The 19127-nt window shown below is 45.5% G+C and overlaps 1 protein-coding gene across 4 annotated transcripts in view; it reads right to left on the bottom strand.

Annotated features, from left to right (window-relative positions):
* The window catches only part of ARHGEF25 (Rho guanine nucleotide exchange factor 25), a 547735-nt gene that overhangs the window by 148019 nt on the left and 380589 nt on the right, over window positions 1-19127 (bottom strand). For all 4 annotated transcript variants that reach the window (XM_068267427.1, XM_068267428.1, XM_068267429.1 and 1 more), the window contains one exon: window positions 1384-1703. In XM_068267427.1, coding sequence (XP_068123528.1) covers window positions 1384-1703 — 320 coding nt within the window. The remainder of the gene's footprint in view (window positions 1-1383; window positions 1704-19127) is intronic.

Raw genomic sequence — 19127 nt, forward strand, 5'->3', positions numbered from 1 at the left:
AGATTAGGGTCTGATCTGATAGGTAAAAGTGACAGGTGGTGATAGGGGGTGATTGATGGGTGATTGATGGGTAATTAGTGGGTGTTTAGAGGAGAGAATAGATGTAAACAATGGATTTGGGAGGTGATCTGATGTCGGATCTGCGGGCGATCTATTGGTGTGGGGGGGTGATCAGATTGCCCGCAAGGGGCAGGTTAGGGGCTGATTGATGGGTGGCAGTGACAGGGGGTGATTGACGGGTGATTGACGGGTGATTGACAGGTGATGGACAGGTGATTGACAGGTGATCAGGGGGGATAGATGCATACAGTACATGGGGGGGGGGGTCTGGGGGGGGGAGGTCTGGGGAGAATCTGAGGGGTGGGGGGGGGTGATCAGGAGGGAGCGGGGGGCAGGGGGGGGGGGGATAAAAAAAAAATAGCGTTGACAGATAGTGACAGGGAGTGATTGATGGGTGATTAGGGGGGTGATTGGGTGCAAACAGGGGTCTGGGGGGTGGGCAGGGGCGGGGTCTGATGGGTGCTGTGGGCGATCTGGGGCAGGGGGGGGGGGGAAATCAGTGTGCTTGGTGCAGACTAGGGTGGCTGCAGCCTGCCCTGGTGGTCCCTCGGACACTGGGACCACCAGGGCAGGAGGCAGCCTGTATAATACACTTTGTAAACATTACAAAGTGTATTATACACTTTGTATGCGGCGATCGTCGGGTTAACATCCCGCCGGCGCTTCCGTATGGCCGGCGGGATGTTGAGGCGGGTGAGCTGCGCCAGGCGGAGGATCGCGTCACGGATGACGCGATCGCTCCGCCCATGCCCATACAAGGACGCCGCCAATTGTCAATACGGCGGTCCTTGCGGCGTCCACTTCCCGGCCGCCAATTGTATATACGGCGGTCGGGAAGTGGTTAACTTTGCTGCAGGGATATCAGTGGTTCCTGGATGATTGATTTACATGAAAGCATTTGAATGCGAGTGTGAAAAGAGTTAACTTATTTTACTGTAAATAGGAAACACTGGCCAGTATCTCCTCCTGGCTCCTCCCTGTCTACCTGCTGTGAGTGATGATGGAAAGGAGGAGGAGACTGGGCAGCTCACACACTTCTGTGCAGTCACAACAAGCTATATCTAGCATTAGCACATGAAGGCAGCATTACGTATCCTGCCAAGCAACTAATTAGAAATTGATAATTCAAAAATGGTTTATGCAAATTATGATATATTTCACACATCTCCTGATTTATCTATCAAATGTATTTTAACTCAAATCTTTCTCTGAATATATCCAATAAACCTAATCTAGACTCGGTGAGGGTCACAAACTTCTGCCATCTCATAAATGTAAATCAAGACCTTGATTTGCTTGGAAAACAATGAAAAATGCACTCACCAAACTCTTATCTTCCGGGTGGGAGAAGTCTTCCATCTTCCGTAATACTCCGAGATCAAAGCTCCCTCTTCCCCCATCGTCCGCACTCCTCCTTCGGCCCGGTACACCACGCTTTGGACGACTTTCTATCTTTTTTTGTCGCTGATCAAGGCGGCTCCCACTGCTTAATTTTCTCACAGGATTGGTTAACCATTTCTTCAGAGTACTGACAGACCTCCTGGATCCCGGGGAACTGGGGGCGGAGCTCGTGGAGGGCTGCGGTTGGATGGACGCCACTGAAGCCGAAATGCTGCCATCGCTGCCAGCAATAGAGTAGGATTCTAGCAAAGGAAAGAAATACCAGTGTTAGTGTAAGCCCATAACATGATAAGCCAGAACTGGCTCTTTATAGAATACTGAACAAATGTCACCCGTTAAAGAGGAACTGTAGTGAAAATAACATAATGAAAAAAATTGCTTATTTTTTTTTTATAATATTAAGTTATAGATTATTTAATCAGTGGTGATATCAGGGAGATATTGGACTCAATTCACTAAGATCATGATGGTGATAATAAGGCAAGAGAAAAACATACCACCGCACATCGATCTTGCATTATTAAGGTGTAGAGATAAGTTTTTACAGTGAGAGAGTTATCTTATCATTTCTTTCCTTAAAGAGAACCTGAGGTGGGTTCTAAGAATCCTAATAGCAGACAGAGGCTGGCTGTGCATATAATCACCAGCCTCTGTTGCTATATATCGTCCCTCCATGGCCCCCCTGTGCTCTGCTCTTCCCCCCATAAATCACAGCCACGCTGTTGGACACGCAGCATGTCACCAGCCGACTGTTTACAATTGCCTATCAATCTCTGCTCCCCCCCCCTCCTCCATAGCTCCAGTCCCCGCCCATGTCCCTTCCCTCCAATCAGCGGGGAGGGAAGCGGAGCTATGGAGGAGGCGGGGGAGCGGCAGGGATTGATAGGCAATTGTAAACAGTTGGCTGGTGACACGCTGCATGTCGACAAGCGCGGCTGTGATTTATGGGGGGCAGAGCGCAGGGGGGGCCCTGGAGGGACGATATATAGCAACAGAGGCTGGTGATTATATGCAAAGCCAGCCTCTGTCTGCTATTAGGATCTTAGAACCCACCTCGGGTTCTCTTTAACCCTCCTGGCGGTTTGTCAAAATCCGCCAGGGGGCAGCAAATACGTTTAAAGAAAAAAAAAAAAATTTTCATGTAGCGAGACGAGGTCTCGCTACATGATAGCCGCTGCTCAGCGGCATCCCCCCTGCCCCTCCAATCGCCGCCGGCGATCGGAGATCAAGAGATCTCTTGGAGGGCTTTCCCTATCGCCATGGCGACCGGGCGAGATGACGTCACCGACGTCGTGACGTCAAAGGGGACTCCGATCCACCCCACGGCGCTGCCTGGCACTGATTGGCCAGGCAGCGCACGTGGTCTGGGGGGGGGGGGGGGGGGGCGGCTGCGGCGACGCGTATAGCGGCGGACTGGCGGGTAGCAGCGGCGATCGGGCACTGCACGCAGCTAGCAAAAAAAAAATTATGCAAATCGGCCTGAGCGGTGCCTCCCGGCGGCATAGCCCGTGCTCAGCACGGGCTACCGCCAGGGAGGTTAAGTTACCTCTTCTGTAGTTATTTTCACATGCAGTTAATTAACAGCCGGTCTTTAACTTTAGAATTCTTCATGTACATGTCTTCATGTACATGGTACAATGAAATCATTTGATTTTATTCGACCGAAAGGATCGGTCGAGGAAAAATGAGGAAATCGTGAATAATATTTTTTTTCGATCAAGAAAATCAAACTATTATTCAATTGGTTTCTATAAAAATTTGATTGGATGTGTTGGAAAAATCAGATAGAAAAATGAAAAAACTGAAATTTCTATTTGATCATTAGTTTTATATTTTCAGAAACATAGATCATAAGTGTTTGGTATATTGGCTTGATTTTTCTGATTATTCGATCAAGCTGAAAAGTTGATCAGATTTCTCTGGTTGAACAAAAAACTAAAAATTGAATTATGTGGGGCCACCTTAGAAAGATCTCAATCTCCATTAATAATAAGCAAATAAATAAGCTCCATTTAAAATCAAAATACGCTAGGTAAAGGAAGGCATATGGTCCCAGCAGCTGGTGGTGATGTAGCTAATTAAACAGAACAGCATAGAAGCTTGATTTTAAAAGTGCATGCTCCAGGAATGTCATCATTAACCACGTTTTTTTTAAACCAGCAAAGTACAGCTGACCTGATTTACTAAAGCCAAAAGATTGCTAAATATGATCTTTTAGCTTCGTACAAGCAGCAAACATCGCCACTGGGCAAGTTGCCATCACATTGTACCCTGCCTGCAACATACAGTAAACTGCACGCCCCTCAACTCCCCCCTCCATCAGGAACTACTGCTGGTCCCCTCAACTCTCCCGTACATCAGGAACTACTGCAGCCCCCCTCTACTCATGTGCATCAGGAACTACTGGAGGCCCCCCAACTCCCCCCTCCATCAGGAACTACTGCTGGTCCCCTCAACTCTCCCGTACATCAGGAACTACTGCAGGTCCCCTCTACTCATGTGCATCAGGAACTACTGGAGGCCCCCCCAACTCCCCCTCCATCAGGAACTACTGCTGGTCCCCTCAACTCTCCCGTACATCAGGAACTACTGCAGGTCCCCTCTACTCATGTGCATCAGGAACTACTGGAGGTCCCCCCAACTCCCCCCTCCATCAGGAACTACTGCAGGTCCCCTCTACTCATGTGCATCAGGAACTACTGCAGGTCCCCTCAACTCTCCCGTACATCAGGAACTACTGCAGCCCTCCTCTACTCATGTGCATCAGGAACTACTGCAGCCCCCCCCCCCCCCAACTCTCCCGTACATCAGGAACTACTGCAGCCCTCCTCTACTCATGTGCATCAGGAACTACTGCAGGTCCCCTCAACTCTCCCATACATTAGGAACTACTGCCGCCCCCTTCTACTCATGTGCATCAAGAACTACTGCAGGCCCCCCCCCCCAACTCTCCTGTACATCAGGAACTACTACTGCAGGCCCCCTCAACTGCTGCGTACATCAGGAACTACTACTGCAGCCCCTCTACTCTCCTCTACATCAGGAACTACTACTGAAGCCCCCCTCTACTCTCCTGTACATCAGGAACTACTGCATGCCCCCTCAACTCTCCTGTAATCAGTAATTACTACAGCAGCTTCCCCCCCCCCCCCAACTCTCCTGTAAATCAGGAACTACTCTACGCCCCCCCCCCCAACTCTCCTGTACATCAGGACCTACTGCAGAGCCCCCCTCTACCCTCCTGTACATCAGTAACTACTACTGCAGGCCCCCTCTACTCTCCTGTACACCAGTAATTACTACTGCAGCCCCCTCTCTACACTCCTGTACATCAGGAACTACTGCACGCCCCACCAACTCTCCTGTACATCAGTAACTAATACTGCAGCCCCCTCAACTCTCCTGTACATCAGGAACTACTGCAGGCCCCCTCAACTCTCCTGTACATCAGTAACTACTACTGCAGGCCCCCTCAACTCTCCTGTACATCAGTAACTACTACTGCAGCCCCCCTCTACACTTCTGTACATCAGGAACTACTGCACGCCCCCTCAACTCTCCTGTACATCAGGAACTACTACTCTCAGCTCCCCGCCAACTCTACTGTACATCAGGAACTACTGCACGCCCTCCTCAACTCTCCTGTACATCAGTAACTACTACTGCAGGCCCCCTCAACTCTCCTGTACACCAGTAATTACTACTGCAGCCCCCTCTCTACACTCCTGTACATCAGGAACTACTGCACGCCCACCAACTCTCCTGTACATCAGTAACTAATACTGCAGCCCCCTCAACTCTCCTGTACATCAGGAACTACTGCAGGCCCCCTCAACTCTCCTGTACATCAGTAACTACTACTGCAGGCCCCCTCAACTCTCCTGTACATCAGTAACTACTACTGCAGCCCCCCTCTACACTTCTGTACATCAGGAACTACTGCACGCCCCCTCAACTTTCCTGTACATCAGGAACTACTACTCCAGTTCCCCGCCAACTCTCCTGTACATCAGGAACTACTGCACGCCCTCCTCAACACCTATTGTGATGCCCAGCAAAAGCTTCTGTAACTGTGCACATGCGGAGCCATTTTTTTTTTTTTTTTAAGATTTAATTTTTTTTTTGTAAAGTGTACACCCCTCTCTATTCAGAGTGTTACTACCCCCTTACCTGTCTATGCAGGTTTTAAGGCCAAGAGAAGAGTGATCAAAGATGTGCCCTTCCCCCTAAGTCATAATCATTTCACACATTTTTCAACATTGTGGGGAAGGCACTTTGCAATGGTGGGGAGAAGTCCTTATTGCACGACAAAGAGCTAGATCATGTATCAGGAAAGCTAGGCAGATGACTAGGGCCTGAAGAGAGACCAGGGGGCCAGTTGATGCTAGTCTCCATAAAATCTCACCAAAAAAGACATTTGGTCATCAGCAATGGGCCAAAGTTGCTCTCTTGCCTAGGGCCCTGGTTTACCTTAGTTCATCTCTACCACCACACTGTACCACTTTCTCAATGTTGAAAGACACCGTGCTCTTCCCACCTTTTAAACTTCCCAAAAAGGTGGAGGTAAATATGGGGTTTGGGCTGCTATCTTATCTCCTTTAATAAGGGGGTAAAATAAACAGCCACCTATACTTAGGTGAATAGAGAAATTGAGGCATTTTTGACCATCTACTTGCAAGTGGTTAGAACACCCTGCAAATGTACATTGCTCTGTGTAATGCGTTATTGAATAAGCTTGATTGTTTAGTAAAGCTCATGGTGTGGGGAATAGAATAATTTTCATATGTTGCTTCTGATTCTCCTTCCATATGTAGTGAGTTTGCAGGTATAACAGATATAAAGGAAGTTGTCTGAACAGTACATACCGTGCTTCCCCTAAAGTAAGACATCCCCTGAGAATAAGCCCTAGCAGGAATCCTTGCATGCTTGCAATATAAGACCTCCCCGAATGTAAGCTCTGGCAGCAGCCCACATAACAAAAGCAAGTCACACTCAATACAAAGCCTGGATACAGGAGAGCAGCAGTATAATCTGAGTTCTACAGTCCTGTATAAGTGTCAGGCAAATTTGTGTTTTTGTTGGAGCCAGCCCTCCTGATCTGTCGTTATAAGCAGCACTTCACCTATCCACCTCTTCCCAGGACACACAGCTTATCCTATCATAGCTCCGGGGAGCCTGACAGAGTTCTCTGCCTGCAAGAAATAGAATCTTGCACACATGATCAGCAGAATCAATTTCTTGTGAGAGCCAATATCTGCAAACCACGGGCTCTGTGTATGCTGCTTGTGTTTCAGCATGGCATGCAGTATATACATTTTGTATAGGAAAACTACCAGTGTTTTCCCCAAAAATAAGGCATCCTCTGAAAATAAGCCCTAGCACATCTTTTGGAGCAAATTTATACAGTATAAGACAGTGTGTTATTTTCAGGGAAACACTGTAGTTAAGCTTAAGTATGACAAACAATACAAATGTGAAAGAGACACTGAAGCGGAAAAAAATTATTATATAATGAATTGGTTGTGTAGTACAGATAATTACTAGAACATTAGTAGCAAAGAAAATATTCTTATTTTCAGTTATAATCGTTTTTTTTGTGTGTTTTTTTATAACATTGCATCATTCTCTAATATTTGCAGTTTACACACTACTCATCATTCTAAATGATTTTACAGAGCAGGCCAATAAACTGTTGACCTGTCCTCTGCAGAGAAAAAGAAAATACAGTCACAGACAGTTGAGATAACACGCTTCAGAAGACAGAGTTCTCTGCAACTTTGAAAGGGGTGGCTCTTTGGCTCAATGGCTCTTTTGCATAGATAACAACTGGAGTTGTTTAACTCTTCCTGTACTGGAAACAATATTTGACTGATGTCTCTGCTCCTATTTGTTTTATTTCTTAGCTGTACTACACATACAAATCATTACATCATAATTTTTTTTTTTGCTTCAGTGTCTCTTTAAAATATAAAATTAACAAGTAATATTTTTCCCATAATAGTACATTTCACCAGCAGGAGGTGCTGCAGAGGTTATGTCAAAGCTACAGTTTCATCAGTAGGGGCCCTTTCCCCCGGCCGAATTCGGAGAGTTTCCCCGCAGGCAAACCGCGAGAGGAAACTTTGCCATAGGAAACTATGGCACCGCCGGCCGAATCGCTTACCTTACATTGCCGTCAAGTTTCCATGCGGGAGGCTGCGAATCCCATAGCTATGCATGGCTTCTGGGATTCGTCAGCGTTCCTGCTGACCAGGAAGCAGGGCTGTGGAGTCGGTCCAAAAATCCACCGACTCCGACTCCTCAGTTTAGGATTCCACCGACTCCGACTCCTCGACTCCTCTAATTTGCATATTACAATTTTGTTGATTAAAAGTATGTAACATGAAATTTGTCTCTTAACTGCCAACGCTTAGGAATTTTACAAGACAACTGAAGTGAGAAGGATATGTAGACTACTATATTTATTCCCTTTAGACTAAAACTAGTCCTTGGTAGAGTACTTGTAAAAGGTACAAACCGAACAAAGAACATCTATCAGGCCCTAGGCAATGTAAGTGTGGGTACATCTAAGAATGATGTGCAGGTACTCTGCAGGGGAATGAGGAGATTGTAAAAGACAACACCTCTGTGTTCATTGTGCACAGCATTCTCAGTGGATTCCCTGCAGCTCTGTGGGGAGTGCATATGTAGAGTATAGTACTACTGTGTAACAAAGTAAACCTGAGACAGATGAAATTAAAGTTTTATATATACCTGGGGCTTCTTCCAGCCGCCTTCAGGATAATCAGTCCCTCGTTGTCCTCCTCCACCACCTGGATCTTCTGCTATGAGTCCAGGTACTTGAGCCAGTGGGCGTAGCGCGCATGTACACACTCCGCCGCCAGGAGCATACTACACCTGTGCAGCACTATTGCGCAGGTGCAGAATGTTCCTGGCTGTGGGAGCGGCATGCGGCCGGACAGCGCTGACTGGCTGAATTACCAGGACTCATAGCAGAAGATCCGGGTGGTGGAGGACAGCGAGGGACTGATTAGCCTGAAGGGGGCTGGAGGAAGCCCCAGGTAATGTATAAAACTTTACTTTTCATCCGTCTCAGTTACCCTTTAATTTGTAGTCACCAAACTAAATTTTAACAACATATCAAATTATTTGATTTCATCAGCAAAGGAGTGCATACATTTGCATAAATCAGCATCAATGCAGAATTATTTCCATCTCGTTGACCATCTCTATTAGTGACACGGCTACACATCAGGCTTTATACTTACAGCATAGATGTTATTTTGTATATATAAGAGATTCCTGTGTACACATCATATATACAGTCACAATCAGATATGTATATCTGACCTTAAAAATACGGGGACTGCTTTATTGAAGCCGCACAAGTAACTAATTTTGATTGGTTTATTTAATTTTTGTGGACTAAGCACAGCTATTACTGTATATATACATTATTTTTAATGACTATTATCTGAAAAATAGAACATTTTATCATATTTTCTATTTTATTACAGTTACAAATTCATTAGGAGTCGGAGTCGGTGCATTTTTTCCCGACTCCGACTCCAGGCACCCAAAATTGCCCGACTCCACGACTCCGACTCCACAGCCCTGCCAGGAAGTGCCACCGCGTGTCTCCAGCTGCGCCCGGCTAGTGGAAATGGGCCCTGATATGTAAACAAAGGATTTCAAACAAACCCTTCACAACATAGGCTTAGGTTTAGCTGTAGTAAAATAGAGGGTATCATTTAGCAATATTTTACTATTGTAATGAATTTCTTTTCATCCTGTGCACCCACTTCTGCCCCTGAGGATGCACACACAGGCTCTTGACAATGGATATATATATATATATACAGTGGTGTGAAAAACTATTTGCCCCCTTCCTGATTTCTTATTCTTTTGCATGTTTGTCACACTTAAATGTTTCTTCTCATCAAAAACCGTTAACTATTAGTCAAAGATAACATAATTGAACACAAAATGCAGTTTTAAATGATGGTTTTTATTATTTAGTGAGGAAAAAAAACTCAAAACCTGCATGGCCCTGTGTGAAAAAGTGATTGCCCCCCTTGTTAAAAAATAACTTAACTGTGGTTTATCACACCTGAGTTCAATTTCTGTAGTCACCCCCAGGCCTGATTACTGCCACACTTAAATAGGAGCTATCTGACACAGAGAAGTAGACCAAAAGCACCTCAAAAGCTAGACATCATGCCAAGATCCAAAGAAATTCAGGAACAAATGAGAACAAAAGTAAAGTAATTGAGATCTATCAGTCTGGTAAAGGTTATAAAGCCATTTCTAAAGCTTTGGGACTCCAGTGAACCACAGTGAGAGCCATTATCCAAAACATGGAACAGTGATGAACCTTCCAAGGAGTGGCTGGCCGACCAAAATTACCCCAAGAGCGCAGGGAAAACTCATCCAAGAGGGCACAAAAGACCCCAGGACAACATCTAAAGAACTGCAGGCCTCACTTGCCTCAATTAAGGTCAGTGTTCACAACTCCACCATAAGAAAGAGACTGGGCAAAAACGGCCTGCATGGCAGATATCCAAAGCGCAAACCACTTTTAAGCAAAAAGAACATTAAGGCTCGTCTCAATTTTGCTAAAAAAAAATCTCAATGATTGCCAAGACTTGTGGGAAAATACCTTGTGGACCGCCGAGACAAAAGTTGAACTTTTTGGAAGGTGCGTGTCCTGTTAAATCTGTCGTAGAAGTAACACAGCATTTCAGCAAAAGAACATCATACCAACAGTAAAATATGGTGGTGGTAGTGTGATGGTCTGGGGTTGTTTTGCTGCTTCAGGACCTGGAAGGCTTGCTGTGATAGATGGAACCATGAATTCTACTGTCTACCAAAAAATCCTGAAGGAGAATGTCCAGCCATCTGTTCGTCAACTCAAGCTGAAGCGATCTTGGGTGCTGCAGCAGGACAATGACCCAAAAGACACCAGCAAATCCACCTCTGAATGGCTGAAGAAAAACAAAATGAAGACTTTGGAGTGGCCTAGTCAAAGCCCTGACCTGAATCCTATTGAGATGTTGTGGCATGACCTTAAAAAGGCGGTTCATGCTAGAAAACCCTCAAATAAAGCTGAATTACAACAATTCTGCAAAGATGAGTGGGCCAAAATTCCTCCAGAGCGCTGTAAAAGACTTGTTGCAAGTTATCGCAAACGCTTGATTGCAGTTATTGCTGCTAAGGGTGGCCCAACCAGTTATTAGGTTCAGGGGGCAATTTCTTTTTCACACAGGGCCATGTAGGTTTTGAGTTTTTTTTCTCACTAAATAATAAAACTGCATTTTGTGTTCAATTATGTTATCTTTAAAGGAAAGGTTCAGGGAGGGTGGGTAAAAAATAAAAATCAATTTCCACTTACCTGGGGCTTCCTCCAGCCCGTGGCAGGCAGGAGGTGCCCTCGCCGCCGCTCCGCAGGCTCCCGGTGGTCTCCGGTGGCCGACCCGACCTGGCCAGGCCGGCTGCCAGGTCGGGCTCTTCTGCGCTCCAAGGCCCGGAACTTCTGCGTCCCACGCCGGCGCTCTGACGTCATCGGACGTCCTCCGGGCTCTACTGCGCAGGCGCAGAACTACTGCGCATGCGCAGTAGAGCCCGGAGGACGTCCGATGACGTCAGAGCGCCGGCGTGGGACGCAGAAGTTTCGGGCCTTGGAGCGCAGAAGAGCCCGACCTGGCAGCCGGCCTGGCCAGGTCGGGTCGGCCACCGGAGACCACCGGGAGCCTGCGGAGCGACGGCGAGGGCACCTCCTGCCTGCCACGGGCTGGAGGAAGCCCCAGGTAAGTGGAAATTGATTTTTATTTTTTACCCACCCTCCCTGAACCTTCCCTTTAACTAATGGTTAACGGTTTTTGATGAGCAGAAACATTTAAGTGTGACAAACATGCAAAAGAATAAAAAATCAGGAAGGGGGCAAATCGTTTTTCACACCACTGTATATATATATATATATATATATATATATATATATATATATATATATATATATATAGATAGATATATTTAAGTGAGAACTAGAGTTTGTATGATCAATAGCTCAAAATTCCCAGCAATTAAAAGGTGAATCATTAAATGTGGGATGTGTAGATACAAAAGTACTACGTGTTCTGTACACACTATGGCGAAGTAATAGTACAGGGTGCCAGGACAGGGCCATATAATGACTGAGTCACGTCTGTGTGGGCTGAATTCCACTACAGGGCCCTTCACCATGGTAACCAGTGACTACGGAGAACAACCATGTGTTCATCACTGGAGAGAATGACAAGGGGCGACATGCTGTTGTCGTGTTATATGTATCCAGTTAGAATGGGAAAGACAGAGACAAATTAGCTAAAGACAGAAAAGCAAGTGAGGAAAAAACTTACATCACATCCTCACATGCAACAATGATGGCAAATGAAGGCATAGGCAACAAGAACAAAAGGCCTACACAATGACGTGCAGTTTTCAATCATCTTGAAGTTCCAACAAACACAAATGACTATATAAGGTAGTTTATGCATAGTAGGTTTTAGAAACAGCCATGGAAGAGTATGTTCAATTTAAAAAAGATTTTCAAACTCAAGCTAGTTTATAGCAATCACCACACAACATCCAAATAAGATTACTGGCAAACAGTATCTGCAAGAGCCAGCATCACTTCTCCAATAAACTCCAGTGAGGTTCTGAATCTGTACTGATAGTTGCAAAGCTCTTAAACAATATCACACAACTGGTGTTCATCACTGAAAATGATCACTAGATCAGCGTGCATGGTGGCATAGTGGATAGCACTGTTGTCTTGCAGCAATGGGATCCCAGGCTTACATCCGGCCCAAGACATGGTGTTCGTATGTTCTCCTGCTGCTTACATGGGATTCCTATTACACCCCAAAATCATACAGATAATTTACATGTTTTGTGGAAATCCACAGAGGAAGTTAATCAGCTCTGCTGAGACTAGAGTTGGGCCGAACCTCCGATTTTAGGTTCGCGAACCTGGTTCGCGAACTTCCGCGGAAGGTTCGGTTCGCGTTAAAGTTCGCGAACCGCAATAGACTTCAATGGGGATGCGAACTTTGAAAAAAAAATAATAATTATGCTGGCCACAAAAGTGATGGAAAAGATGTTTCAAGGGGTCTAACACCTGGAGGGGGGCATGGCGGAGTGGGATTCATGCCAAAAGTCTCCGGGAAAAATCTGGATTTGACGCAAAGCAGCGTTTTAAGGGCAGAAATCACATTGAATGCTAAATGACAGGCCTAAAGTGCTTTAAAACATCTTGCATGTGTATACATCAATCAGGTAGTGTAATTAAGGTACTGCTTCACACTGACACACCAAACTCACCGTGTAACGCACCGCAAACAGCTGTTTGTGTAGTGACGGCCGTGCTGGACTGGTGCGCACCATGGCGAGAACAGGTATGCAGTGGCGGGTTTACTAAACAGAACAGGTATGCAGTGGCGGGTTCACTGAACAGAACAGGTATGCAGTGGCGGGTTCACTGAACAGAACAGGTATGCAGTGGCGGGGTCACTAAACAGGTATACAGTGGCGGGTCCACTGAACAGAACAGGTATGCAGTGGCGGGTTCACTGAACACGACAGGTATGCAGTGGTGGGTTCACTGAACAGGTATGCAGTGGTGGGTTCACTGAACAGGTATGCAGTGGTGGGTTCACAGCACAGGTATGCAGTGGTGGGTTCACAGCACAGGTATGCAGTGGTGGGTTCACTGAACAGGTATGCAGTGGTGGGTTCACAGAACAGGTATGCAGTGGCAGGTTCACTGAACAGGTATGCAGTGGTGGGTTCACTGAACAGGTATGCAGTGGTGGGTTCACTGAACAGGTATGCAGTGGTGGGTTCACAGCACAGGTATGCAGTGGTGGGTTCACAGAACAGGTATGCAGTGGTGGGTTCACAGCACAGGTATGCAGTGGTGGGTTCACAGCACAGGTATGCAGTGGTGGGTTCACAGAACAGGTATGCAGCCAGACAGGAACAAGTTAAGCCTAACTAATCTTTCCCTGAGAGACAGTCTGCAGCAGCTCGCCCTACTCTCACTAACGCAGGCAGCACACGAGTGACCGTAATGGCCGCCGCTGCCTGCCTTATATAAGGGGGGGTGGGGCTCCAGGGGCTAGTGTAGCCTAATTGGCTACACTGGGCCTGCAGACTGTGATGTAGAGGGTCAAAGTTGACCCTCCATGTGCATTATGGGGCGAACCGAACTTCCGCAAAGGTTCGCCTGCGGGACGCGAACGCGAACCACTGAAGTTCGCATGGAACCGTTCGCAGGCGAACCGTTCGGCCCAACTCTACCTGAGACACTAATTACCCCACCTGTGCATGTTTGTGGTTTTCTGCAAAACATCTACTGTTGGTGGGCCTTGAGGACAGGGTTGGGGAACTCTGATTTAAATAGTTCCCCACCAAGAATTGGCCCTAAAGGAATACTATCGATACCCAAGTGTTCTTAAATGACAGTGTGCAAATAATATCTAAGTAGCTGTGTAAACATTTTCCTACTTTTCATGTTAAATATCAGAGGCAAAAGCTGTAATTTATTGAGGGTAGGATTTAGCTATATTGGGGCAAATCAATTGCAGAAGGGGTGTCTGCTTCAATGCACAGCCAGAGTTGCATATCAGACTACAGAAAGCAAATATCAAACATATCAAACTCTGAAAGCAAAAACAGTATGAAAAGCTGTGACAATTAGCTACATTTCCTCTGCTCTCTTCAGACACTTCAGTCAGAAACAGAGCTCCCAACAGCTGCAGCTCCTGTGTCCTGTCTCTCTCTGTCACACACAGAGCTACACATAGAGTTAACTGATCAAGTGTGAGAGGAATTTCCCCTCTCCTCATGGCTCAGTCAGCCATCAGTTTTGGCGTAAGTAAACTTTGAAAGTATTTTGCTAACAGTAAACAAAGAAGTTGCTACTAAAATGTATACACCAGTACTTAGCAGCACTTCCCAAACAATTCCTGTGTCAATTGAAAAAAATATGTGAATCGATAGCATTCCTTTAAAGAGAAATCGAGGCGGGTATTTGAAATCATGCGGCTAGCGACAGTCTCCTTGTAGCTAGCTGTCTATTTACCTTCTGTATGTCATTCTATGTCGGCTCCAGGTAAATAGACGGCTAGCGACAAGGAGACTGTCGCTAGCCGGGCACTTTTTTCCGGCTGGGCACAGGAGACCCCGGGGAGGACTAGAGGCAGCAATAGCGAGACCCAGAGGCATGTTATTATGCAAAGAACAGGCCTCTGTGGTCTCTTAAAGGAATACTGTAGGGGGGTCGGGGGAAAATGAGTTGAACTTACCCAGGGCTTCTAATGGTTTCCCGCAGATGTCCTGTGCCAGCACAGCCACTAACTGATGCTCCGGCCCCGCCTCCAGGGAGTGACTGTGCGGGCACAGGATGTCTGCGGGGGACCATTAGAAGCCCCTGGTAAGTTGAACTCATTTTCCCCTGACCCCCATACAATATTCCTTTAAGATTACAAATACCCGCCTCGAGTTCTCTTTAAAGTGGGATATTAACTGAAGAAATTAAATAAAAATCATCCAATGAGAAATTACTTATTTAGCCTACTTACCCTGTTGTTTTTAGCGTTCACAGATTTAGGAGAAATGTGCATTTGAAAAAAAAGAAATATAATATTTCTGCTGGTTTCCACATTTATTGTTTCTCTGTGATGCTAAAAGTGACATTACTTCTGCCTTTTTCTTTTTTTCAACCCAGCTCACTGTTAATTTTCCCTCCCTACTGCCACAGCTCACTGCCCCTACCACAGCAAGCATCACCTAGACGACAGGGTCACATCTCTAAGAACACTCTTTGAAGGGTTAAGGGGCACGTATACTGGTCGATTCAGCCATCGATCGACGGCCGATTCGACCGTTCTGATCAAATCGGCTAGAAATCGATGCAGCAGGAAGCATGATCGGTCGACCAATCGATCGATCGATTTCCGTCCAATTTCAATCGATTTGCTTGATCGGTCCGGATAGAAAATCTAAGTCGATCAGCTGCTGGCAGCAGATCGATGGCCCATAGATTTGCATTGGATTGAATGGTGCAATAATGCATTTCAATCTGTTCCTAGTGTGTGGCACACATCAGATAGATTTCTGTCAGATTCCACCTGACAGGTATCTGACAGGAATCTATCTGATGGTCGAATCTGCTGCAAATTTATAAGTGTATGGCCACCTTTAGGATTCAATTATCTTTTTCTAGTCATATTGTCCTTATCTTATCCGTAGGGCGATTTATGTTATTGGCTTAGTTAAGCTTGATAATGTAGCTAAGGGAAAAGAAACATTCCCACAATCCTGCTATCACTGCATAATTAGGGACCTATTTTAGAAAAAGGGGTTTAAAAAAAGAACAAGTGGATCTATCCAACAGTATTCACTGTCCAGGATGTCATGATGTCTTTGTCATTGATGTTGCAGGGTTATGCCTTATTTGGGGGAGATTATTATTGTGTTTTGTTTCTTAATGATTGACTCTTTATCTGGACTTGATCTTTTGCTTCTCAAGAAGGCACAAGCAGTCTTGCACCACAAACGACTAAACAGCTTAGACATCATATATTTGTACAAATGAATGGTTGTATGCATCGACTGAAAACTTGGATCTGGTATATGCTCTGTTTTTAAAATTGGGAAATCCAAATAAAACATGTTTTAAAAAAGAAAAGGGTGTGTGTGTGTGGGGGGGGGGGGGGGAGGGGGGGGGGGGACAGATATATATTTGAGGCACTATTAATTTTGGATGTTACAACCCCTTTTAAGCCTGGGACACACGGTGTGTGATGGCATCTTTAAACTTGGCTCCAAGGCTGGTCTATTAACAGAACCCACAGTGAACAGCCGGTTCACGAACATTTGCGGGAAAATTCGCAGACGCAAAATTTGATGTTCACTACATCGCTATTTATAAATATGTCCCTTAAGGCCCAAGTGCTACTAAACCCTAAGCATTCATTTCCAGAACCCCAGAGCTCACAGAGAATATGTATGTCTGTGTTATACATGGACTGTCACACATATATCATGTCCATAGGTTCCAGCTCTAATCTCCCAGCTGAAGAAGGAAGATGTGTGGATGTATGTGTGTGTGCGATGCAACATCTGCCAACAGACGATATAAGAACATTCAATTAGTTAGTGATTCAGTATTTTTCATGCTGGAGTCATTCAACTGTTCTGTACAGCAATGTAATGAGGAATGAAAACTGCCAAGCTATCAACATGAGCCGCGCTCCCCCTAAGATCCAGAAAATGTAACACTGTTCAGTGTCAGATCCAGGATACATGGAGCCTTGTGCAGAGCATTCATTTTCCTTGTAAGTGTTCCTCCGGTGCAACTTCTGGAGAAACGCACTGGAGCTGATTTATCAAAACAAAAGAAAAAAGTGAAGTCCAGGGCAATGATAGGCTGAAGCTACAAAGGATCTAAAAGAAGATTCAAATGACAGTTTAGGTTTGTGCCATGCTTTTCAGCATTTGTTAATTTGGGCAGCACGGTGGTGTAGTGGTTGGCGCTCTCGCCTTGTAGCACTTGGGTCCCCGGTTTGTATCCAGCCAGGGTGTTCTCCCCGTGTATGTGTGGGTTTCCTCCGGGAACTCAGATTTCCTCCCACATCCCAAAAACATACAGATAAGTTAATTGGCTTCCCCCTCAATTGGCCCTAGACTATGATACTTACACCACATGATATAGACATATGCCTATATGACTATGGTAAGGATTAGATTGTGAGCCCCTCTGAGGGACAGTTAAGTGACAAGACAATATATACTGTACAGCGCTGCGGAAGATGTCGGCGCTATATAAACACTAATCGCATGGCAATACACAGCAATGGCCCCACAATCAGCACATTAACGCTGCTTTCATGATGCTTCAGGTTATGTTAAAATAATGTGAGAATCTCTGTGGGATACCAAACAGTGTGAACTTCACTCGGTGGCTGGATAGTGTACTGGTTGTCCTCTTAAACAGGAGATTCGATTCGATAGGTTCGAATCTCAGCTCTTCCTATTCAGTAAGGAGTTCTTGGGCGAGACTCCCTAACATTGCTATGCTCATTGAGTGCACTCTAATAGCTGCCTCGCAAGCGCTTTGAGTCCAATAGGAGAAAAGCACTATACAAATATAGGAATCATTATTATAAGTGCCCATAAAGCTACATTCACAAGCACAGAGCGTTACTATGCTGCACGCTGCCGTTATATACCGCGCTGCCACCATCGCACTGTTAACGCCGCAAAGATGGTGCATTGCAGTGTGGCAAGCCGCATTAGAAAGGAGTCGTTATAAGACATCACAACGCACCACTGTAAACATAGCCAAAGTAAAATCTCACCTATGGCATTATGAAATGTGATGTGTCCCCAATTCCTATTCAATGACAACTATAAAGGTTTGGAATCTGTCCCACCTCCCGTTCCAGCGCCAACTGTACAGGCATCCGAAGCAAGGAAATGAGCCCTCACTGGGGACGTAGACAATAAAAACTGGCAGCGACGATGGCTTTTTTTCATGCTTTACCCAAAACTAAACACAAACTGGCTGCACTTTCACGTTTAATAGCAATCATATGAAAATTTTATGAAAAGTCATTTCATTAAAGTGAAATGAGAGAGGGTTCTTCATTGCCTCTTTCTCTCCATGACTGTTAAATCTTGAAAACAGTGAGATGCTATTTCTATGAAATCTAATATTTTAATTGCAAATTGAATTTACCACAACTGGAGGAGCACATCCTGTTGAGCCGGGGCCACTGATGTGAAGGGATTTAGAATGGGAGATGAGATAACTGTTCATATTTAACACCGTCTTCACAGACAAGTGGAGTGCTATGATCAATAATAGATCTGCACTGCTAAGAAGCTGAAGCTGGGGCTTCTTGCATAAAAGTATTATATGCAGCCTAAGCAAAGCTATCTAACATTAAGGCCGGTTTTACACCGCTCCGCCCCCCCTCGCAAAGCAACCTCAAAACAAGATTCATATGACACTGCTGTGGCAGAGTACGCTGACAGCTATATGCATAGCGCCGCACCCCTCACCCTTGATCATCGCCCCTTGCCTAGTGAGGTACACCCTGCTGGATAGGAAGTACGTCTCTGGAATTCCCAGGTTCTCCGTCATAGTTGTGCTGTTCCACGCCCCCAAGGTATTTCTATGCATCGCCCATTGACTTACGTGCTTTCAGTTCATGCGGAAATCCGACAGTAACATGCTGCTGACTTTGCGGTGGGTCGGCAGCAGATCGGAAGTTTCCGACGCAACTCAGTTAGTGTACTAGGCCCCATTGACCTTCATTGCTGTTGCATTACCCTGCGTGCAGAAAGGGTAATGCAACTCGAAGAAAGTGGCCTAGTGTGAAAGGGGACATACCGTATCTCACAAAAGTAAGCACACCTCTCACATTTTTGTAAATATTTTATTATATCTTTTCATAGGACAACACCTTGTATCACTAACAAGTAACATGAACCCGGTGAAGGAAATTGGACAGCATTTTTATATTCTTCACTTAGGGGTGTACTTACTTTTGCTGCCAGCAGTTTAGACATAAATGGCTATGTATTGAGTTATTTTGATGGAACAGCAAATTTACACCATT

The sequence above is a fragment of the Hyperolius riggenbachi genome, chromosome 2 (genome assembly GCF_040937935.1).
Source record: "Hyperolius riggenbachi isolate aHypRig1 chromosome 2, aHypRig1.pri, whole genome shotgun sequence".
NCBI classification, from domain to species: domain Eukaryota; kingdom Metazoa; phylum Chordata; class Amphibia; order Anura; family Hyperoliidae; genus Hyperolius; species Hyperolius riggenbachi.